The 24,096-nt window shown below is 44.5% G+C and overlaps 1 protein-coding gene and 1 non-coding gene across 5 annotated transcripts in view; one reads left to right on the plus strand and one right to left on the minus strand.

Annotated features, from left to right (window-relative positions):
- Positions 1-21,465, minus strand: part of NDE1 (nudE neurodevelopment protein 1) — a 28,725-nt gene extending 7,260 nt beyond the window's left edge. For 2 of the 4 annotated variants that reach the window (XM_053556363.1, XM_053556366.1), the window contains exons 1-5: positions 21,385-21,465; positions 13,153-13,283; positions 11,942-12,095; positions 6,840-6,988; positions 29-165 (exon numbers count right to left, since the gene is read on the minus strand). In XM_053556363.1, the coding sequence (XP_053412338.1) occupies positions 29-165; positions 6,840-6,988; positions 11,942-12,095; positions 13,153-13,238 (526 nt within the window). In that variant the 5' untranslated portion in view covers positions 13,239-13,283; positions 21,385-21,465. Of the gene's footprint in view, positions 1-28; positions 166-6,839; positions 6,989-11,941; positions 12,096-13,152; positions 13,284-15,224; positions 15,381-21,140; positions 21,336-21,384 lie in introns of those variants that run through there. The other 2 variants (XM_053556364.1, XM_053556365.1) reach the window with 2 other exon arrangements.
- LOC128562991 (small nucleolar RNA SNORA42/SNORA80 family) lies at positions 2,917-3,049 on the plus strand. The gene has a single exon (XR_008373669.1). It is a non-coding gene; the product is annotated as a small nucleolar RNA SNORA42/SNORA80 family (small nucleolar RNA).
- Positions 21,466-24,096: the final 2,631 nt, after the last annotated feature.

A 24,096-nucleotide genomic window follows, 5' to 3' on the forward strand; every position in this document is an offset into this window, starting at 1 on the left:
ACAGAGAACAAATGCCAAAGCCTCTTACCCCTGGCTTCATCCTTCAGTCTCTGAACGGATTCAAGGAGATTCTCCTTCTCGTCAAGTTCACTTTCCAGGAAGGCATTTCTTTCGATGGCTTGATTCAAGCGCTGCTCAAAGTCTTCCAGAGACATGATTGTGGCTCTGAGTAAGAGAAAAGCAAAATTATCAGAAGGAGTAAATGGTTAACAATCCATCAGGTGCCTGCAGACCAGGGACATGCTGAGGGTCAGAGGGCCTGAGTCCCACACTGGACTTCCTAGATGCTGCAGACCTGGGTGAGTCTCTTAACTTCCTGGGACATGGGCTCTTCATGTGCAGAATGGGACTCATCATAGCTGATGAGGTGCACAGGTTGTCCTGAGGATTAAATAAGGTAACATCCACATAGCACTCAGCAGTGGGCCAAGGCATTACCAGGACTGCAGGTGGCCACCAGCCTTTTGGGAAGAGCAGCTCTATTTTCCCTTGGAGGCTCACAATGATGGAAGTAAAAATAGACTAATAGGCCAGGCTTTGTGGCTCATGCCTGTAATCTTAGCACTTTGGGAGGCCAAGGCAAGAGGACCGCTTGAGGCCAGGAGTTTAAGATCAGTCTGGCCAACAAAGTGAGATCACTTCTACAAAAAATTTAAAACTAGGCGGGTATGGTGGCAAACGCTTATAATCCCTAGCTATTCAGGAGGGATAGGATTGCTTGAGCCCAGTATTTTGAGGCTACAGTGAGCCTCACCTTGTCTCAAACAAAAACAAAACCTCTTCAAAAAACTAATAGAATGCGTATACACTTGAATAACGTGTTTAAATAGGTGGACGAGACAATCTTTAACATCTGTTACTGTACAGTTTAAAAAGTTCAAAATGGAACATGCTCAGTGGCTCACATCTATAATCCTAGCACTCTGGGAAGCTGAGGCAGGAAGATCCCTTGAGCTCAGGAGTTCAAGACCAGCCTGAGCAAGAGCAAGACCCTGTCCCTACTAAGAATAGAAAAATGAGCTGGTTTTGCAGTAGGTGCCTGTAGTCCCAGCTACTCAGAAGGCTGAGGCAGAAGGATCGCTTGAACCAGGAGTCTGAGGTTGCTGTAAGCTAGGCTGATGCCACTGCATTCTACCCAGAGCAACAGAGCAACACCCTGTCTCAAAAAAGAAAAAAGAGACCAAAATGCAAAGCACTAGTCCAGCTGCCCTGCTAACAACCACTTCTTTTGAACAGTGTGAATACTGTGGTAAGGATACTGAGAAGTGCTGTAATAAATTTGCTTAACTCCAAGCAAACTACCTTTTCTGTGCCTCGCTTTCCTCATATACAAGGCAAGGGTAGTAGTAACCTCCTTATAGGGTTGGTGGGGGAAGGGTGGTGGCAAATAAAATAACACAGGAAGCATATGCCAGATATTTCTCAAGTAAGTGCTCAGAACATGTAAGTAAGTTTTGTTATGGACCGCGAGTTCATTCCCAGAAGACCTTTAACATCCTGCTAACTGTATCCTGCAGTGAGTGGTTAGAGAAGACCAGAGGAGCGTACACTGCAACCCTCCACCCTAAGACTAACTTGGTGTCTTTGGGCAACTTAACCTCTTTAATCCTTGGTTTCTTCAGCTACAAAATGAGGACTAATTCATTCATTTATTCAATATATGCTACCATGTCTAGATGGAGTCATATTAGCACCTACCCTCAAAGGGTCTTCAGAGCTAGTAAATAGGGCACTGATACTAAAAGTGCCTGGAGAAATATTCACGAGTATAGTACTAGAATCAGTATTTTTTTTTTTTTTTTTCTTTTTCCGGACAGAATCACACTTTGTTGCAGTGGCTGGAGTGCAGTGGCATCATCATAGCTCACCCTCAAAGTCTTGGGCTCAAGCAATCTTCCTGCCTCAGCCTCCTGTGTTGCTAAGTAACTGGGACTACAGGTACCCACCACAATGCCCAGATAATTTTTCCTATTTTTGGTAGAGACCATGTCTTGCTCTTGCTCAGGCTGATCTCGAACTCCTTACCTCAAGGGATCCTCCCGCTTCCACCTCCCAGAATACTAGGATTACAGGTGTGAACCAGTGCACCCAGCTAGAATCAGTTTAAATGACCGTAAGCTTGACATGTCAACAAAACAAAAAAGATAAAATACCCAAGAATTCAGGTAACAGCAAATATGCAAAGCTGGACTGTAGGGTACAGAATGCTTGTGGAAATACAGACGTACTGTGTTTATAAAGAGAAAGGCCCATTGTCATGAAGAAATCAGTTCTCCCTAAGTTAAACTGACAGATTTAATACCATCTTAGTAAAAACCGAACAGATTTTCATTTGAAGGAAGAAGCACAGGGAAACTGATTTGAAAGATCCTGTGATAATTAAACAAAGATGCCAGAAGAAGTTGGAAAAAGAAGACATCAGAGAAGGACCTCTATCAGCATATGCTACAACAAACAGACCAGGGGAACCAAAGGTCCAGAAATAGATGAGAATTGAATTTTATGATAAAGATGGTATCATAAATCATTGGTAAAAAGACAGCAGGTTCAACTCCAGGTTTGGGGACTGCTGGGTAGCTACCTGGAAAAAAATGAATGTTGGGTTCATACCTCGTATCATTGCACAAGAACGGAAACCCATCTGCAGGGGTTAGATAAATTATTATGATACCACACAATGTGGTATCAACTATATGATAGAATATTACGTATTTGGAAAAATGAGGACAATGCTTGCTCTGTCCTCATAGAGAACAATCTCCAAGCTCCGGTTCTAACTCCAGTTCAAGCTCCACGTTCTAACTGAATCAGAAATTTAAGCAAACTCAGTATTTGATTTGGCTTCTGGAATGCTAGAGAACTAAAGTCTGCCTTCAGCAACATTTCTGAACCTACATGGATCATAATCGTGTAACTGCATACAAGCAGCGTAACTGTCCCGTTCCCCTGGGCCTCTCATAGTGCCCTATGCCAGAGCAAACTGTGGCCCTGAACCATTGCCTGGCCTCTGTGTCCATAGGCTGCTGGCACTGAAGTGGGCTGCACAGAGGAAAAAAACTGTCAAGGGGTTTTGTTCAGATTCTTTGTTACTGAGTATCTGCCTTCAAATAAAGGTCAGCACCCTGGTTATAACCAGAGTATAAAGTGCTTTATGTACTTTATGTGTTGAAATTCTGTCAACTGATGTATAAAAGCATATTAGTAAAATGCCTCTGGGTTCACAGAAGGTTGGGAAAGACATTTAAAAAATTTTTAAAAAGGCTCAGTGCCCGTGGCACAGAGGTTATGGCGCCAGCCACACACAGCAAAGGTGGCAGGTTCAAACCTGACCTGTGCCACCTAAACAACAGTGACAACTACAAAAAAAAAAAAAAAAAAGCCAGGCATTGTGGCGGGCATCTGTAGTCCCAGCTACTTGAAAGGCTCAGGAAAGACAATCTCTTAAGTCCAAGAGTTGGAGGTTGCTGTGAGCTGTGACACCCCAGCACTGTACCGAGGGCAACAAAGTGAGACTGGTCTCAAAAAAAAAAAGAAAACAAATTTTAACAAATAAAAGGTGACTACAGAAGATGTTAATCTCACAGTTACCAAGAACATGAAGATATTTCTATAAGAAAATAGACTTTCAGTAAATATGGATATTAAGGGATACATTTGTTAGACAATTAAAAACATACCATTTTTGACTCAGTAAGTACCTTAAAAGTCTATAGAATAATAACAACATATGGGAAGAGTAAAAATAAATCAAATCAACTTAATCTTGGTAGACATTTTTGGCATTTTAGTATTCCTATATTAAACAAAATAACCTTTCAGGGATGTATTTAACTTTTAGTAACTTCCAATTAGGCCCTGAGTCCTTTGAGATTATTTTTGTTCAAAGTCTCCCTCCTCGGTCAAAAGTGAGTTATTTAGTTTTAGCACATACAGTGTAAGGACCATAAGAGCAACCAAATAGCTGGTGGTGCTGAGAAATTACTGTTCTTGAAGTAGACTGCCAAATTTTCTAAATGTAACTATTAAAATTTTATAATAAAACTGTAATATTTTAAAGTTTTTTTTTTTTTTAAATAAAACCTTGGTATTCTAGAATTTTATTCTACCTTGTCTGACTGTGACACACAACTATTAGGCATTTAGCTAAAAAGTGAAATGAATGTATTTTAGAATGAAGGAAGAGGAGCAGGAGGGGGGGAGGGGAGGGGAAGACAGGGGAAGGGGGGAGGAAGAAGAAACATAAAAATATTAGAGGAAAAAGCCACAGGCTAAGTGCTTTATAAACCTGACTGACTAATAAATTTGACTACATAGAAATCTACCCTGTTTCCCTGAAAACAAGTCATCCTCCGAAAATAAGACCTACTTACAGGAAAGATAAGACGTCCCCTGAAAATAAGACCTAGCGCATCTTTGGGAGCACACCTTAAAATAAGACACTGTCTTATTTTCGGGGAAACAGGGTAGTCACTTCTGTACAGGGAAGCATACAACAGATGAAGCTGGAAAACGTGACAAACTCCAAATGCTTTCAATTTATATGGCAGACAAATGATATAAAAATCTCATGGACATGATGGGGAAAACCCCAAACAAAATCAACCAACAACTCAATTTAAAAATAGGCTAAGATAAACAGTTCATAGAGAAGGAAATAAAACAGCTCTTAAGCATATGAAAAGGAACTCAAGTTCACTCAGAAATGCGCCTATTTCCCAACAGGCAGGAAGCCAAAGTGTGAAAACCACTCTCAGGGAAGCTATGTGGAGAATAGAGACTTACAGACACAGCTACTGGGAATGTGAACAGGACCACACAGGTAACAACTGAGCAAACCTATCAAAATCACATCACATATTTACTTCTGGGAATTTATTCTGTAGAATACATCTGTGAAGGTCATTCCTTACAGTTACGCTTATCACTGCAAAAGAATGTTAATGCATTCACAGGAGACTAGATAAATTATTATGATACCCTATAATACAATACCAACCATACAAAAGAATATTATGCATTTTAAAAAAAGAACAAGGAAGGCTCTGTCCCAATCAAGAATGATCTCCATGCTCTATTGTTATCTGTAAAAGCAAAATGTGTAAAAGTATATACAGAATGCTTTTCTTGGGGAGGGGGGGAATAGGGGAATGATGTTAGTAAGAATATCTTTTTATTTGCTTGAGTTTATATTTTTAAAACACTCTACCCCGGCTCAGCACCCGTAGCACAGTGGTTATGGCACAAGCCACATATACTGAAGCTGGTGGGTTCGAACGGGGCCCAGGCCAGCTAAACAACAACAACAACTACAACAAAAAATGGCTGGGCGTTGTGGCGGGCACCTGTGGTCCCAGCTAATTGGGAGGCTGAGGCAAAAGAATCGCTTAAGCCCAGGAGTTTGAGGTTGCTGTGAGCTGTGACGCAACAGCACTCTACCTAGGGCGACATCATGAAACTGTCTCAAAAAACAAAAAAAAAAAAGAAAAAGAAGGCAAAATAAAGACATTTCTAGATAAAAGGAGACTTCATTACCAGCATATCCAAACTCCATGAAAGCCTTAATCTTTAGGAAAGAATGAAGGGCACCCAATGTGCCAGTTGATATAAAAGGTATTTCTACCCTTTTAATGTCTTTAAAATACATGAGTTTTTAAAGCAAAAACTGTAACAATGTATTATGGAATCCACACATTTGTAGGTATTACATAGATAATACAACTGCAGCATACAGTGCCAAGGTAGTAAATGAAACTCTAAGGTTGCTCAGTTGTTACAGTTTGCAGGAAGTGATACAATATTAACCAAGTAGACTAGAAAGTTAAAGCTGCATTATTACATTCTCCAAGGCAAACACTCCAAAAAAAAAAAAAAAAAAAAAGTAACCAAAGTCGCTTTGGGGCAAATAAAATTCTGTAACTCAACAGAAGTTTGGCTTATATGCATGTACAGATTTGCCATAAGTATAGAATAGTACTCTTAAAAGCCATGCATTTCACTGTATGTAATTCACATATAAAATTTTTTTTTTTTGGTAGAGCCAGAGTCTCACTTTATCGCCCTTGGTAGAGTGCTGTGGCATCACACAGCTCACAGCAACCTTCAACTCCTGGGCTTAAACGATTCTCTTGCCTCAGCCTCCCAAGTAGCTGGGACTACAGGTGCCCACCACAACGCCCGGCTATTTTTTTGTTGCAGTTCGGCAGGGCCTGGGTTTGAACCCGCCACCCTCGTTATATGGGGCCGGCGCCCTACTCACTGAGCCACGGGCGCCCCCCTCACATATAAATTTTTTAAAAAACAAGTATTTTTGTCCAAAAAAAGTGGCCAGTTCAGAGTGATTATTCCTCAAAGAAATGTTGGATCATCCTCCAAGTAATGTTTGTTCTTATTATTATTCTGCTAATCAACACATCAGTTTATGAAACACTGTTTATTGAATATGCTTCTTTCCTTTCTACCTCAGGGCTTAGCACATGCTCCTCCCTCCTGTCTGGAATGTTCTTCTCTCACTTGGGTCTGCTGGATAATGGCTGTTCATTCCCCTGTTCTTAGCCTAACTGGCATTTCTTCTGGGAAGACTTTCCTGACATTCTCCTACCTACAGTCAAACAAATATGTCCTATTACATGCTGCACGGCACCCAGGACTTTCAGTACTTATTGCTATAATTAAGTTGCACTGATTTGCTTATTGTCCATTTCCCCCATGAAACTCATGGGCACTGGCTTGGCTTTGCTCACTGCTGAGTTCTCTGCTTAACAGTGTGTAGGTACCTAGTTGTTGAGGAGAAAAAGCAGAGACTAAATGCCCCCAAGCCCGTTTTGTCCTTCCAGGCATACCGCTTGGCTCTTTCCAAGTCGTCATTGGCTTGCTCCAGCTCTCTGATATATTTCTGCAATTGGTCTTTGATGGCTTTGGTCTGTGCAAGATCATCCTCCAAGGCTGAGATCTGCCGGTAGCCTTCGGAATGCTGCATTTCCAACTTCTCCTAAGGGACAGAACAGACACTCAATGAATGATTCAAGACCTCTGATGTGCTATGTTTGTTTCTCTTGCTTGTCATCCCCCTAAGAACACTGAAGACTAATCCTGCTATGTGCACTCCTGCTAGAGTGGACATGTGTTGTTCTGTGGCCACTGAGCATGCATTTCATCCTAGAGAGAGACAGAAGAAAGAAAAGAAAGAAAGAGAAAGAGAGAGAGAAAGAAAGAAAGAAAAGAAAGAAAGAGGAAGCTTAACGTGATTTAGCTAGGGCTTTGCAAAGGCAAGGAACAGTCCTGATGATGGGTCCATGACTTGGAGTTGCCTGGTTGGAGCGCTAACATTTATGACTCACTTATTCTGTGCCAGTCTCCAGGCTAAATACACTACATCTGCTGCCTCATTTAATCCCACTTCAGAGATGTGTACTCTGATGCTCAGTAACTAAACTAGCTCAGAATCAACAGCAGTAAATGGCTAAGCCAAGATCAAACCCAGGCCACCTGAGCAGCTGCTCTTGAACAACTATGTTAAATGGCCCTTTCAATCCAGGTACTGAACATTCTTACTTCTGTTTCTGATCCTCTTTCAAATTACTTCTCTTCATCAAACACCCAGTTCAGACACTGCAAACATGAAAGAAAACACTCACTGCCTGCAAGAAAGGCCCAATGTCTAATTTGAAAGTTAAAAAAAAAAAGGCAAGCTCCTCTTCTTGTCTCAATCAAATAAACAAAGCTGTTGCTAGAAACAGTCTGGATGCGCTGGGGAGAGTGATGTAATGGTGCCTAGGGCGGAGGTGGGTGGCGAGAGCCATTGTGGAAGAATGTCCAAAGAACAAGGAGATTATTTATAGAGTGATGACAGAGAGGCCATTGGGCATCCTCCTGTTTCCTGGCCGTGAGCAGAGAAGCATCTGCACTCAGGCAAGTGGAAGCAGCCCAGGCCGCATTCCCAGGCATGGCTCTGATCACCACACCCTTTATTTGGGGATATCTCCAAATAAAAACAGGATCCTAGACCATTAACCTAAATGCAAAGGCAGGTTCCAGGAGGATGAGGCAGATGGCTCTGCCACCTGCATATAGATTCTTACGATCCCCTCTGAACTTGTGGACATGAAAATCAGTTGCTGCAATGTTGCGCTTTCATTTGTGGCTAATTCTAATAAGCTGCCAGCTGCTGGGGGCATCAATAGATGCTCTGTTTGATCCCTTACAGACTATCTTGTTCAACTTGTGATGAATAAGCCAGTTGTTAACAAGTCCGTCACAGCTGAACAATGCATTTCTCTTAGGTGACTGACATGTTTGCTGGTGGCAGGGTATTGTTATTCCAAGAAACCTGTATTTCTCCCCTGCTCTGAGTCTCATGTACGTGTCACATGGGTTGTAATGAAGTGGCTTCTGCAGGTTTAGGGGCTCAGTCTTGAACAGGTAATTACTTAATAACTGCTTAATATTTATTCGGCATCAGTGAATAAATTGTAGTTCATACTAGTAATATTCCTCCTATACTGGCTTTCATCCAAGTCACCTTGGAACTACAATGATTCCTCATTGCCTATGGCAGGGGTCAGGCTCTGAACAAATGAATAAAGGCGGCCAGCTACATGGTGAGCAGCAACTGACACTCGGCCCTTAACATCAGGGACATGGGGACTGGGGCACACTTTTGAGTATGAACACTTGTTCTAGGCAACCACGATCTAGCTTTTTGGTGGTGCAGAAGAATGCAGGCCTGATTTGGCCAAGTCCCAGTTCTCAAAGGAAGTCAGAAATCTGGATTTTTGGCCATGTGTGGTAGCTCACACCTGTAATCACAACATTTTGGGAGGCAGAGGTGGGAGGATCATTTGAGGCCAGGAGTTTGAGACATGTGCCATGTCTGGGCATGGTGGTACATGCTTATAGTCTCAGCTACTTTGGAAGCTGAGGTGGGAGGACTGTTTGAGATCAGGAGTTCAAGAACAGACTGAGCAAGAGTGAGCCCTGTTTCTACTGAAAATGGAAAAATTATCTGGGCATAATGGTGTGCGCTTAGTCTCAGCTACTTGTGGGCTGAGGCAGGAGGATCCCTGTACCCAAGAGTTTGAGGTTGCAGTGAGCTATGACTGGGCCACTGTACTCCAGCCTGGCTGACAGACTGAGACCCTGTCTTGGCAGGTTTTTTTTTTTTTTTTTTGAGTCGGGGCCGGGTTTGAACCTGCCACCTCTGGTATATGGGGCCAGCGCCCTACTCACTGAGCCACAGGTACCACAACAGGAGACCCTGTCTTTAAAAAAAAAAAAGAAAGTTCAGATTTTTGCAGGAAGCCTTACCAATTTTGATGGATGAAAATAGACATATTAAAAGGCAAGAATGGTACATGTTGGGAAAGCCTAGGTTGTGGGCACACAAGTGTTCTTCACGGGACAGCTCTTTCAACCTTGCTGTGTGCTTGAAAACAAAGATGTTCAATAAAAATATCTTTGGGCCAGACTGCTATGCAAAGAGGCACTCTGGTCTATAACATCAAACTTGAACTTCACTGCTCAGCTTCCAAGTTCTTTGGGACCTTCCTTCTCCCCCTCCCTGAACCACCCTCCATCCATTTGTTGCTCCCACTGTTTGCCATCACTAGCCATGCTGGGCTTCCCAAGGTCCACCCAACTCCCACTGGTCCACGCCTGCGACAGGCCCAGATTAGCTCAACCCCATCCCCTGAGCACGAAGCTGCTGGCTGTGCACACACCTCTCCTCAGGACAGAACCAGCTCAAGTTCCCCTTTGCTCTGCCAGAAAGCCTTCCCCAACTTGTGCAGATCTTTCCCTTCTGGACGGCTCTCACACCCAGGTGTGTTTGCACTTCAGGTCCCTAACTGTTTCATGTATTAGGTTTGTCTTCCCAAAGAAGCTTCCAGAGAGCAAGGTGCACTTTTCCTTACCTCGTCCAGGGCACACACAAGACAGCTTTGGCTATTTCCCTCAATGACTCACCATAATTTACATGGGGAGATTTAAATAAAGAAAAAAAAGAAAAAAGAAATGGGTGGCATGGCGGCTCAGGCCTGTAATCCTAGCACTCCAGGAGGCCAAGGCAGGTGCACTGCTTGAGCTCAGGAGTTCAACACTGGGCCGGTGCCTGTGGCTCAAGGAGTAGGGCGCCGGTCCCATATGCAGGAGGTGGCGGGTTCAAACCCAGCCCCAGCCAAAACAGCAAAAAAAAAAAAAAAAAAAAAAGGGAGGAGTTCAACACCAGCCTGAGCAAAAGTGAGACCCTCATCTCTACTAAAAATAGAAAAAATTAGCTGGGCATGGTAGCACATGGCTGTAGTTATCAGCTACTCAGGAGGCTGAGGCAAGGGGATGGCTTGATTCCAAGAGTTTGAAGTTTCCATGAGCTATGGACACCATGGCACTCTAGGCTGAGACAACAGAGTGAGACTCTGTCTCAAAAAAATAAATAATAGGCTTGGCAACTGTAGCTCAGTGGCCAGGGTGCCAGCCACATACACTGGAGCTGGCGGGTTCGAATCCAGCCTGGGCCTGCCAAACAACAGTAAAATCTACAACCAAAAAATAGCCGGGCGTCGTGGTGGGCGCCTATAGTCCCAGCTACTTGGGAGGCTGAGGCAAGAGAATTGTTTCAGCCCAAGAGTTTGGGGTTGCTGTGAGCTGCGACACCACGGCACTCTACCAAGGGTGACAGTGAGACTCTGTCTCCTAAAAATAAATAAATAAATAATAAAATAAAATAAAGATGCAAACATGCCAGGCCTCCACCAGACTTATTAAGAAATGGGATATGAGAGCAGGGGCCTGCAGGGATTGGGGACAAGGAAGAGACCAGGTGTTTGTGATGTTGCCCTGGTGACCCTGACTGGCAGCAGGGTTGCAAGCCAGTCTCGGGCACAGTTCCCCTAATCATATGCTGGGCTCTAGACAGTGTACAAAGAACACAGTCTTTACCCTGCAGAGGTGGTTCTCCAGAAACTCGTCCATGTCAGGCGGTAGTTTGTGTTGTCACAGCCTTGGAGGGAAAGAGATATTGCTGCCTCCAATGGGTGGGAGCTGGGGATGCAGCTTACTGTCCCCACAGTGCAAAACTCAGCCCCCCACAACAGAGAATGAGCCAGACTCAAATGTTAGCAGTGCCCAGGTGGAGAAGCCTGGTCTGGACTGGCACAACACTGCAACAGAACTGTCCGTAACAGAGGGGCTATAGACTAAATTGTTCTATAGCCCCTCTGTCTATTAATGATACCTGCTAGCACACGTAGCTCTTCAGCACTCGAAATGTGGCTGGTGTGACTGAGCAGTTAAATTTTTACTTTAATTCACTTAAATTTCTTTTTTTTTTTTTTTTTGTAGAGACAGAGTTTTACTTTATTGCCCTCGGTAGAGTGCCGTGGCATCACACAGCTCACAGCAACCTCCAACTCCTGGGCTTAGGCGATTCTCCTGCCTCAGCCTCCCGAGTAGCTGGGACCACAGGCGCCCGCCACAACGCCCGGCTATTTTTTTGTTGCAGTTTGGCCGGGGCTGGGTTTGAACCCGCCACCCTCGGCATATGGGGCCGGCGCCCTGCTCACTGAGCCACAGGCACCGCCCCTTAATTCACTTAAATTTCAATCACCACATGGAGCTAGGGGCTATCATACTGCAGAACGTAACTCCGGACCTCATAATGATCAGCAATTCTAGCAACACTCCACACTCTAGAAACGTCACCCTGCCATGTGCCTTGTAAAATTCGTGTCGACAACCTAGAAAGTCCAGGGCAACATCTGTGTGACTTGCTTCTCACTGAGCTCCACCTGTCAGGAGCATGAAGTGTTCATCTGCCCCCCAGGCCTGTCTGCGAGAGAGGGCCCAGGGCCTCAGGGCCTCTCTACCAGGCTGCTTCTCCCAGGCAGACATGCCACGTCTGTGCTGGAAGCCTGTCTATACCTGTGTACCTTTCCTCTTGGCCCCTCACCTTGATGGTTTCCAGCTCCATGCGAAGGCGGTTATTTTCCGACAGGAGGTCTCTGTTCCTGGTTTCGATTTGTTGCAGCTGCGTCTCCAGTTCAGCTTCATATTCTCGGCTTCCCTCCTGGAATTCTCGGAGTTCCTCTTGCGTATTCTCTGCCCTATGGCAGAATTCCCAAACGTTAAATAAAAATGCATCGAGTGCTCAACGTGTGCTGGGCATAGTGCTGGCAGACGTGGAACATCTCTTTATCCAACTCCCTTTGGAGGTAGAAACTATCATTATTCCCATTTTACAGATGAGAAGATGTGGTTTAGACAAGAGGAATGACTTGTCGAACGGTCCGAAGTAGAACTTGGACCTAAACCTGGGTGTGCCTGACTCTAAAGCCAATCTTAACCAATTCACTGCTCACTCATTCATTCAACATACACTTTTGGTGCCCGACATAGAGAAAATACACTTTGGATATTGTATTCTCTGCAATTTATATTTCCAGAAGCTGGACATATTATGAATGTTCACATATCACACCACTGTAATCTCTCCCTACCCCATTCCAAAGACCCTTCTCTAGCTTCTTAAGCCTTGAAATTCAAGGGCATTTTTTTCTTTTTTTAAATACCAAGCCTGAAAGATCTTCAAATCAAACTAAGCATAAAGACACTAGGGGGAATGGAATAAGAACTCCATGTGCACATTGTGAGAGTCTGTGAGAAATAAAAAGAAACAACGCTGAACCTCACACCTAACTCCCAGATATAAGCACTGAAATGCTGGTTTGAAATTTTAAACTCTGTAACCATATATTTTGCTGAGCACAGGGCAAAGTTCCTTTGCCATACGCAAAGAACTAACCAGATACAGTACCAAGGAAATGGCAAAAACCCTTTCAGAAACTAAGATGGAAAGTAGCAGAGCAGAATGGTTAGGATCATGGGTTTGGAGTTCAATTTCAGCTCTGTTACCCAATGACTATGTCACTGTGGGCAGGTTATTCCAACTTCACTGCAACTCAGTTTCCTCATCTTACAACAACAACAACAACAACAAAAAAATCTATAAAACGGTGTGATCATCGTTTCATTGTGGGGCAGTATTAAGACAGTCTAAGTTAAGCCCTTCACAGTGCTTGATATATGAGAGACCCACGATAAGTAACTGGCAGCTATTTTTACAGGAAGGAAAAGCAGGGTCCTAAAGGTTTGAGGACTGACCTCTGCTTGTAGGTCATTGCCAGATCTTTCCAATAGTTAGCTTCTTCCTCCTCAGAGCTGAAGGTCTTTCCCGAGTCTTCCATCATGAAAACAGGGGGAAGAGGTCGATCACTCTGCTTGTGGCATGGTGTCTAGGAGAGAAGGTTTTAAAACAATTACCCACATCTGGTTGAACAGCTGATCCTTAGACCCTGAACTTGATGCTGGATTAAATGATAAGATACTGCCGACAGATGAAACTAAACCCAAACAAAAGACAGCCCATGCACCTGTTATAGTCCATCAATTAGTATATAAGCTTACATACATCACTCCACAAGTATTGAGCACCTACTATAGGACCTAGAGATCCGAATAACATGTCTCCAAAATCCCTGCTTTCCCTTCAGGGGCCTCCGTCTGACGGAAGGGGAATGTAAATTACATGTAAATTATTATGGAACTATGTGGTGAGTACAGCCACCGAAATGGGCACAGGATGTTGACACACAACACCTAGTAAATGGCATATATTTGAGTGTACACCTTGGTGTGTTTTGACATACATATGTACCTGTAAAACCATCACCACAATCAAGACAATAAACACTTCTATCTGTGCCTAGAATGATATTCAGAGAATCCCAGAGTCAACCTATGAGTCAAGGAAGGCTACCTGGGTGATACATGAGCAGCATGCGGAAGAATCCGAAAGAGCAGGAAGGGACTGGAAGGGCAACGGAGGAGAAAGATGTGCAGAGGGCAAAGGAGAAAAGCAGCCAGGCTTGTAAGGGCACCTGTGTGCCTGGGCACGGTGGGCAGACTGAAATGAAGGGGCTGAACCGCTAAGGACTTTTATAACATATTAAGAAACTATGGTGATGGGGAGCCACTGGAGGATTTTGTTGCTGTTGCTGTTTGTTTGCTGAAGATGTTGAGATAGGGTCTTGCTCTGTTGCCTAGACTGGAGTGCAATGGCGTCATCATAGTTCACGGCATCCTCCAACTCCTGGAATCATGTGATTCTCCTGTTTCAACCACCTGAGTAGCTGGGACTACCAGTGTGTGCCACCATGCCTGGCTTTTCTTGTTTGTTTTTTTTTTGGGGGGGGGGTAGGGGTAGGGATAGAGTCTCGCTCTGTCACCCAGGCTAGAGCTAGAGTGCCATGCATCAGCCTAGCTCATTGCAACCTTGAACTCAAGCTTTAACCTGCTTTAACCACCTGAGCAGCTGGGACTACAGGTGTGTGCACCATGCCTGGCTTTCCTTCTTCTTTTTTTTTTAAGACAGAGTCTCGCTCTATTGCTTAGGCTAGAATGCTGTGGCATTAGCCCAGCTCAAAGCAACCTCAAACTCTTAGGCTCAAGTAATCCTTCTGCTTAGCCTTGTGAGTAGCTGGGACTACAGGCACCCGCTACAAAGCCCAGCTAGTTTTTCTATTTTTAGTAGAGACAGGGTCTCATTCTCGCTCAGGCTGATCTCAAACTCGTGAGCTCAAGGAATCCTCTCACCTTGGCCTCCCAGAGTGCTAGGATTATAGGCATGAGCTCTGCACCCTACATTGACTCATTTTTTTCTACATCTTTTAGAGATGGGGTCCTGCTCTGTTGCCCAGGCTGGTCTTGAACTGCTGGCCTCAAGCAATCCTCCCATCTCAGCCTCTCAAAATGTGAGGATTAACAGGCATGAGTCACCCGCCTGGCCTCAGTGGAGGATTTTGAGGAGGAAAGTGACATGGATGGGCTGGGGGAGAGATGAGGTCTGAGATGGAGAGCTATTGGAGCAATCCGGGAAAGGAAGGTGGCCTGAAGCAGAAAATGAGAATGAAGATGAAGACACAAGAAAAGAACTCCAAAAATATTCAGAAGATAAGATTACCAAGGTGAGATTATTTATGACATTTGGGAGCAAGGGAAGACAAAAATAAAAAAGTGAGGATACTTCCTGGGGCTCTACCTTTGCAAATGGGTACCTCTACCATCCCAACACCAGAGAAAAGGAATACCAGCAGGGGAACTCTTGGGTGGGTGGGAGGAAGGGAAACAATGGACCCAGCCTTGGACAATTGCAGTTTGACACATCTGTGACACACCTAGAAGCGACGCTGGAACTGAAACTCAGGAGCGAATTCTGGGCCCATGATACAGATTTGAGTCACACGCCTGTAGTTGGTTCTTCCCCCTTTCTTGCGACAGAACCATTAGAGAATCCCACGGGGACTATGCATGAAACTCTGGGGATGCCAATGCTGGAAAGGTGGGCAGGGAGAGAAGCAATAATTTAAGAAGGCAGAGAGTAAACAAAGTGAGACAGAGGAGAAGCAAGAAGAGCCAGCTCACCTGGGAGGAGATGGTTTCAAGAGGGAGAAAAAAGAACATTCCATAGGCACCAGGACGCAACAGAGAAACTGGTAAGATAAGGACTGGAAACTTTCCGCCAGACTGAGTGAAATGTCGGTCACTGGCAGTGTGAGCAAGTGGAGTTTCAACACAGTGGAGGAGTAACTGGGAGGGAAGGATGGAGAAAGAATTTTGGAGAACTGTGTATGAGAAGAGACCAATGAGCCAGGACCTTGCAGCACTCTGAGCAGTGGAGAGCCAAGATTAGGGAAGCAAACTTCTATTAACAGTCCAGCTAAATGTTATAGATTCCCTGCTGACGCCTGTCCGATATAATAGCTTATTTTCTAGGTTTATTTGAGGCTCTGAGCATGTCAAAAGGCTGTCAGGTATCCAAATAAGATGTCTTTCACATTCCTTCCTTCCCTCAAGGGCTGGTACGTGTCCTTAGGGATAAAAGAATGGACAAAACCCATCACTTTGCAGGCTATAATCAACCAGCTATATTCGTGGCCAAAAAACCAAATCACTGGGCTAAATATGTTAGTTCAACATAGGTACAATCACCAATTTCAGAATCTCTGGCAGGAAATGCACAAATATGCCTATATTCAAGCACAGAACCTATCGATAACTCTACACTCGTTAGAAACCGTGTTTGCATCTTCTCTCTTTCCTGATTTTTCTCCCGTCCCTAATTCAGAAAAATCATGCCATCTTCCCATCTACCTCTTCTGGGCAACAGTTTCTCTGAAAGCTTGATCAAGGCAGAGCAGCTGAACGCAGCAGAGAACTGTTGATTTCTAGTTTTGTTTTGTTTTTTTAGTTCTGCAAACACTCTTCTATCTTTCTGTGATAGTACCCCAGTATTCCTTTGGGAGAACACTACTCGTTTCATGTGGTTCATATGGGTTTGACATTACCTTTTGCTTTAGGGAAGGGCATCTGCCTCCTCAAGCCTCTAGCATCAGTGACTAACTCAGGGGCAGGCCTGAACCCACACTAAGCCCACGACTGGCTTAGGGGTGGGCCAATGAGTATACAGGTGTAGGACTTGTGCACAGCAGCCAGAAAAAGAAAACTTTCCTTCCACCAGAGATGGTAAGATGGTAGGAGGTAAGTCTAGAATTGCCAGTGGTCCTCCTGCTATCAAAAAGGGACAGCCTGCTTGAGAGTGAAGCCAAAACAGAGGAAACCAGAGCCAAGATAGAGACAACCCAGGTTGTAACGATATCATTTGTATCCTTGGATCCAGTCATACTTGATTTACGGTTATGGCAGAGAATCAATTCCCTCTCTTGGTTGTACGTACCAGTTAGGGTTGGATTTCTGCCTTAAGTCCTAATTAATGTGTGGGGTGAATGGTCTTATTTGCTGAAAAAGGAAAAGGGTAGAGTGTGATAGACAGTAGTTAACATGGCAAGGAGTGGGGCTAAACCTAGGCGTAGTACTTGGTGCTCAAGATATAAGCTCTAATGAGCCCAGATCATGACTATTATGCGGTCACCAAACCAATTCTATAGCGTCAAGGGGGCAGAAACCATGCACCTACCAAGAAGCACTGTGTGGCCATTAAGACACTGGTGATCTTCTTGAGGACAGTTTCAATTGCGTGGCACTCACCATAGAGTAAGGAAATGAGGAATGAGGAACAGTGAATGTAGACAAACTTTTCTTGCAGTTTAAAAAAAGATCATGCACATGCTCCAGTGTGATCAGTCCCCTACCTAGGTCTCTGAACCTTTCCTACCCTGTCTACCACCTCTCACACACTCACGCTCCAGCCACACTGCCTTCTTTCCCTTCTTTGAACCAAACCTGCTTCCATCCCAGGGCCTTTGCACTTGCTGTTTGTTTGCTTGGCCTGGGACACTTTTCTCTTAGATCTCTGCCCAGCAGGTGTCCTTCTTACCATTTAGATCTCGGCTGAAATGTCCTCTCCAAAAGGACATTATTGGAATATCCCACCTAGTGCTCTCTCTAACTTTCACTACCATTATCAACCCCTGCTTTGTTTTGTTTTTATCTTCCCCATTAGAATGTCAGTATCTGAGTATAGGAATCTTTTCTGGTCTTGCTTGTTTACCCAATACCTAGAAGTATGCTTGGCATATTAAAGGAATACAGGGAATGAAAACAGAGAAAGATAGAAATCAATCCTTACCTAAAAAGGGATGTGAAGTCAAGTAAAGGCAGGAAGCAAGGGCTCCAGGAAGAAAGGAACTCTCTGAAGAGTAGTTTACAACTGTAAACCCTAAGAAGCTCATCAGAGGCCAGGGGAGGTGGCTCAGGGCTGCAATCCCAGCACTTTGGGAGGTCGAGGCAAGAAGATTGCTTGAGCCCAGGAATTGGAACTGCAGTGAGCCACTGTACTCTAGCCTGGTCAACAGAGACCTTGTCTCAAGAAAAAGAACTGACGGGAAAACAACCCAACTTTCCCCATGGCTTGAGTGATGTCAATGGGAAGGGGTTGGAGGAGAAGATGACACATCAGAAACTGTGCCCAACCTCAGGTTTATGGGCTAAAGAGTATCTGATACGGTTATTATATCCAACAACCCTAATCCTGCACATTTTGGACAGGTAAGTTTTAGAAAAGGGCTTTTAAAAATTATCTTGGCCAGTGAGGCTTAAAACTTAATCCTCAGAAAAGAAGTGAATCTGATATGTTTTTAGGCTCATCCATTGTCGGAGAGGCTCTAATTACAGGTAGGCTGATGGGAAGGATCTGGTTTGGGGTCTCAGGGATTGGGGAGAAACTAAGCAGAGACCTGGACTTATGTTACGGCCTGCACAACCTTTCCCTCCAACTAAAAGGCAAAACCCACAGGAATGGCATTTCAACCCAAACCCTTACTTTTTAAAAAGCAATCCTTAGGGAAGAGGAAGGAAAAAGGCAAAGAAGGAAAGGTAACAGTTGCACTTGACTTTGTTATGAAACGGAAATCTTACAAAGAGAAGATTTTTTCCTTTGCCATTTGAAAATGTCTCAGTTCTTTCACACTACTCTCTGCTGCAGAAAGGAGGCAAGATGACGTACAATAGTCCCCTTATCCCAACATTACTGAATTTTACTACCACCTGTGATTTCCTTTATGCTAGGCACTTAATAAACTCTTTTCAAATGTCATCCTCTTTAAGCTATTGGACTGTAAGAGGTGACTATGCAATCATTCTGTTTCTTAGAAGCCAAGGCAGAAACATTGCATGCCTTGGCCATCTTCAAATGTGCCAGTGAGTGGCAGAGGAGCACCAGACCCAAGTGCAAGCAAGGGGTCTTTGAGTTGTAGTCCAAGATTGCCCAGGGTTTTGCAAACAAGACTGCCAGGAGGTCATACTCACTGGTTCTATTTGGCCCACACAGTCTCTTGAAAGGGACTGTAACTGGTGGGTGCTTCTGGACACACCGTTCTGTTCCTGCTCTTAAAATGGATACTGCGCGAACTTATTTTACTTGTGTGCCCCTAACTTGTGTTCTCAATACACCATCATGCCCCGGCAGTTCTGTGGGCAAATTTGATGGGAGCCTCAAATATACACACTACATCATGCAAGAAAGAACAAACTGGGATCTAAGGGTACAAAAAAGTAGCTATTTTGTACAATTTAGATCTATGCCTCCCACAAAATTGTTTCCCCAAATTTTTTGATGTTTTAACATAAAACAGGAAAGTCTGAAAATACACTTGAGACACGCACTTCTGATTTCAAAACAAAGAAAAAACCCTCAAAGCAATCTCTTCATCTTCTTCATCTTGAAGAGAGCCAACACAGCTATGCGTATAAACCATCAGGAATTAACGCCCTTTACCTGCATGTCCTTCCCAGTAGAAACAAATGAAAGAGCTGGAAGAAAAGGGAGGGAAGAGGAAGAAGTTGCCAAGTGTCAGCACATGCTCCAACAGCTAGGATGCAGGCTTTGCATTTTGCAGAAGTGACATCACTGGGGCAGAATCGGTCAAGAGTCAGCAAGCCTGGCTTCTGTCCTTGTGCTTTCAAAGTTTATAATGATCTACCTGCAAGAAGTACTTAGGCATGCAAGGACATATGCTCGGGGATGTACCAAAATTCACCAATGTGAAAAACCTAAATGTCAAGAGGACTGATTGGAAAACTATGCAGTTGTCAAGAAGAATCATATGTATTAATGTGGAATGTTAAGAATGGGTGCCATTTTAATTTTCCTCTGTCTGCATACAAAAGGGTCTAAAAGGATGTACCAAAGTTGGGGGTAAAGCAGGCACTGAGGTAAGTGTTTGTACCTGACACATTTTTTTTTTTTAAGTGAGCACAGGTTGTTTTAAAATTTTAAAAGGCTTAAACTTGGACAAAAACCTCCACATCTGTTGTTCCAGGATAACTTTATTCTATTGAACCAAGATGCCAGGGCAAGAACTTTTCCTTCCATTGTTTCCCCTGCTCCATCCCTTTTCCAACATTTCTTCAACACCTCTCTTAAGTGCTTGCTGGTAGAGGTAGACAAAAAAAGCACTTAAATCCATCATGCCAGCTGCAGGTACTTACTTTCTGTACACAGGCACTCTCATGTTAGGAAGTTATCTTGTAAGGAAAAACAGTGTAATCTCTCTGGGCTCACACATTCCAAGGCAAAAATCACACTTTGGAAACAAAAATAATATCCTAACCAAGTAAGCCAAGTTAAGAAACTATTATCCAAAAATGGGACAAAACATATGAATCAGAAGACCCTGAGACTTCAAGGGCATAGATCACCTGCATCCTAATCCTACCCAAAAGACACAATAAGAGCAAAAGACTAAAGTTTCAAAACTGGTTAAATACCAATGTGGTGATGGAGGCAGGGACGGTCAGGTAACAACAGGCAGTGGTAGCAGCTGGGATCCAATTACTCTTCAAAGCACCCTGCCCATGTCCTAAAATGCCACCCTATCCTAGAATACACTGAAAACAAAACTAGCATAGAAATGACAAACCTCAGCCCAGCACGCGCAGCAAAAGGCCTTTCTTTACCAAAGGAAGTTAAAAGGGGCCTCGGACTAAAAGTAGAAAGAAAGAGGCACAACCTGGTACCAACCCCAGACAAAGAAATCAGGGAAGCTCGGGCCCTCAGGAGGCAGAGAACCTGAGATGACTTGGAGAAGATAAAGCAGCTTCCACAAAAAGCGGTGTCAAGGTGACGGCGGGGTTTCCCATGACCTCAGAGAGGCAGGTTAGCCCTGCCAACATTCACTTTGGAGAATAAGCGTTTTCATCCTTTATCCAGTCCTTCCCCCAAAGTGCTGTCAGGAGAAACCTGAACCGTCCTGCAGCAAAGATGTGAGAAAAGCGGAGAGGAGACAGCTCCAAACACATTCCCGACGCGAGGGAGAGATTTTTTGGAAAGCGACCCGGGGGGTGGGGAAGGGGGCGTGCAGGCGGGGGCGGCGCTGGAAGAGAAGGAACGAGGGCTACGCAATGGGCCACCAGGGGAAGGGGCGCAGGGACAAGGGGGTGGCGGGATGGAGAAGAAAAGCGAGAAAAGAAACCGGGAGTGTTGAAGGAAGCGAAGAGGAAGAGGACTGAGCGGGGCAGTGGGGTTTGGGGACGAAGAGGGCGGGGGGTGGGGGGGGAGAGGCCAGCGCAGGAAGAGAAACAAAGTTAGCAGGGACGAGGAGCCAGGCTCCAGGGACGCAAGGGTGGAAACGCACGAAGTTAGGTAGGGAGACTCCAGGGAAGCGGAATTTTTGAGCCCAGTGCTCCGGGACCGGCGGAGTCCAGGCGGCTGGAGAGCGACGCCCCAGCCAGGGACGTGCAGGGGCGCTGCAAAGCGGCTGCTGAGGGGTCCCGCGAGCGGCGGCGGGCGGCGGGGCAAAGCGGAAGAGTTTCCCGGTGCCGGGGGCAGCGATCCCCGGGCGACCCCTCACCCCCGGCCCGGAGCAGCCCTGCACTTACCGGGCTAGAGCGGCGAGGACAGCGAGGACTAGGCGGCGGCGCTGCCCTGGCCCTCCGGCCCCCGCCCGCGCCCCAGCTGCGGCCGGCACCGCCCATTGGCTGTCGAGCCACGGGACCGCGTCCGTCTCGGCCAATGAGCGCCGAGCAGCGTCGTTTGGAAACTTTTTCCCCCGGGCCGGGTGCGGCGTGGCCAAGCGGCTGTGGTTCCCGGCTGGAGCTGGCACTGGAGGCCCCTGCTGCTGAGTGGGGGGCGGCTGGCCGACCTTGGAGGTACTGCAGGCCTCTCCCTGGACACCCAGGAAATGGGCTTGGGCTTAATGGGTCACGCACTTCAGGAAAATAAAAAGTAAATGACTTAAAGTGTTAAGTGCTATGAATAAAGCAAGGTCAGGTAATAGAAAGCTGGGGAAGGGTCTAGTTTCAGGGGTCCTCAAACTACGGCCCGCGGGCCACATGCGGCGGTGTGAATTGTATTTGTTACCGTTTTGTTTTTTACTTCAAAATAAGATATATGCAGTGTGCATAGGAATTTGTTCATATTTTTTTTTTTTTAACTACAGTCCGGCCCTCCAATGGTCTGAGGGACAGTGAATTGGCCCCCTATTTAAAAAGTTTGAGGAAGCCTGCGATAGAACAGTCAGAGAAAGCCACTTTAAGGAGGTGACTTATGAAGCTGAGCCCCAATGATGAGAACCACAGGAAGGCACTATTGTTATTGCCATTTTAAAGATGAGAAACAAAGGTGCGGGAAATTAAATGAGTTGCCCAAGGCCTTACAATTAGTAACTAACAGATCTGGCTTTAAAGCTGGCTCTGATTCCTACATCTGCAATCTTCACTATACTAGAAGTGAAGAAATCTCAGCTCCTCCAAGGACTTCCACCCCACTCAGCTTCCTTGCCTTGGTTAGAATAGCCTTTCTCTAATTTTACTTTGACACCTTGCTAATTTTTAAAAAAAAGCTCAGCTAAAGGGAGGCGCCTGTGGCTCAAAGGGGTAGGGAGCCAGCCCCCCTATGCCGGAGGTGGCGGGTTCAGGCCCCGCCCCAGCCAAAAACTGCAAAAAACAAACAAACAAAAAACCCCCTCAGATACGCAACCCCACCACCTACATCGACATGGTTAAGGAAAGTAGCAAAATGTCTTTCAGGAAGCTTCCATTTTCGTCCCAAACACTAATAAATCGTTTGCATCCTGCTTTAGTTGGCGGAAGGTTTCACCATCAGAATTGTATTCACCGCTTTAAGGTTCTAAGCAGGGTATAGTCACTTCAGCTTACAGATAAATTGAAGCACAAACTGATGAGGTATTGGCCCTGCCTAAATGGCATTGATCAAGTCATTTAAACTAGGTGGCTCTCAGTTTTCCAAATTTTTCATAGGGAAAAAGGGGGAGGGCATTGAAATGATAATCATTAAATTCATACTCAGGAACAAAAGTTTAGGGAAATGAGTTTTTCACTGGTGTAAGGACATTCTAGTGAACTTTAAAACTTTTAAAATTTGTTTTCCTTGTATCTTTGGGATATGGCTGAGCCCAGAGCTCAATTTCTCTTCATTAGTCCTTCCAGCATAGTTTATTATTCAAAACACTAAATCTAACATGGGCAGAACAGAAGCTTCTGGGGAGAAACTCCTTTAGTAGCAGCAGCTTGCTTCATTGAGGAGCTAAATTGAATATAAAGTAGTTACTTAAATAGCACAAAAATAAATCTTCATTCTGGTTTCATAAATGAGAAGATTATAATTTGGACAAGGAAAAAACTGAAAATTCCTTATGCTCTCTGATAAAAGTTTCCCCAGCAAAGAAATAGGAATACAATTAACAGAGGCTATAGTACTTAAGAAAATATATTTTCTTAAAAGAAAATTTCCACAAATACAAAATTGTATTTTGATTCATAATTGTCTCATTCAAAGGGCTGGTATACTTTGCTTAAGATACTTTAGTATAGGGTGGCGCCTGTGGCTCAATGGGTAGGGCGCCGGTCCCATATGCCGGAGGTGGCGGGTTCAAGCCCAGCCCCGGCCAAAAATAAAAAAAAAAAAAAGATACTTTAGTATAGAAAGCAATCAGATTACATTTCTTCTAAAAGTATTTGTAACTCAGACTTTTATTAGCCTTCCACTTACTATGAGTGATTTTTAAATAAATCACTGCATTTATCTGTTGAAACTCGGTTCAGTTCTGGATTTCAAAGAATGCCAAGCAAAGTCAAACAAAATGTGTCTGCTCTCTTTTATGTTTTGTGGCTGTAAACATTTTTAAAAAGCAATTAAAATCCACAATTATTGTTTCCTTTTTTATTTTTTGCATTTTGAGTTAATATGATCTGTGTTCAGAAATATTCAACTACAATAAAAAGGAGAGAAAAAAAACCATCTATAAAGAGTAGTATATTTGTTTGGTAATTTCAGGAGAAAAAAACATTAGAAAAAACAACCAGGGTTTTTTTTTCTTTGTTTTGTTTTTGAGACAGTCTCAATTTGTCACCCTTGGTACAGTGTATGGCAGCTCACAGCATCCTCAAACTCTTGGGCTTAAGTGATTCTCTTGCCTCAGCCTCCCAAGTAGCTGGGACTACAGGTGCTGGCCACAATGCCCAGCTATTTTTAGAGACAGGAGTCTTGCTCTGGTTCAGGCTGGTCTTGAACCTGTAAGCTCAGGCAATCCACCCACCTCGACTTCCCAGAGTGCTAGGATTACAGAACCA

The sequence above is a fragment of the Nycticebus coucang genome, chromosome 12 (assembly GCF_027406575.1).
Source record: "Nycticebus coucang isolate mNycCou1 chromosome 12, mNycCou1.pri, whole genome shotgun sequence".
NCBI lineage: Eukaryota > Metazoa > Chordata > Mammalia > Primates > Lorisidae > Nycticebus > Nycticebus coucang.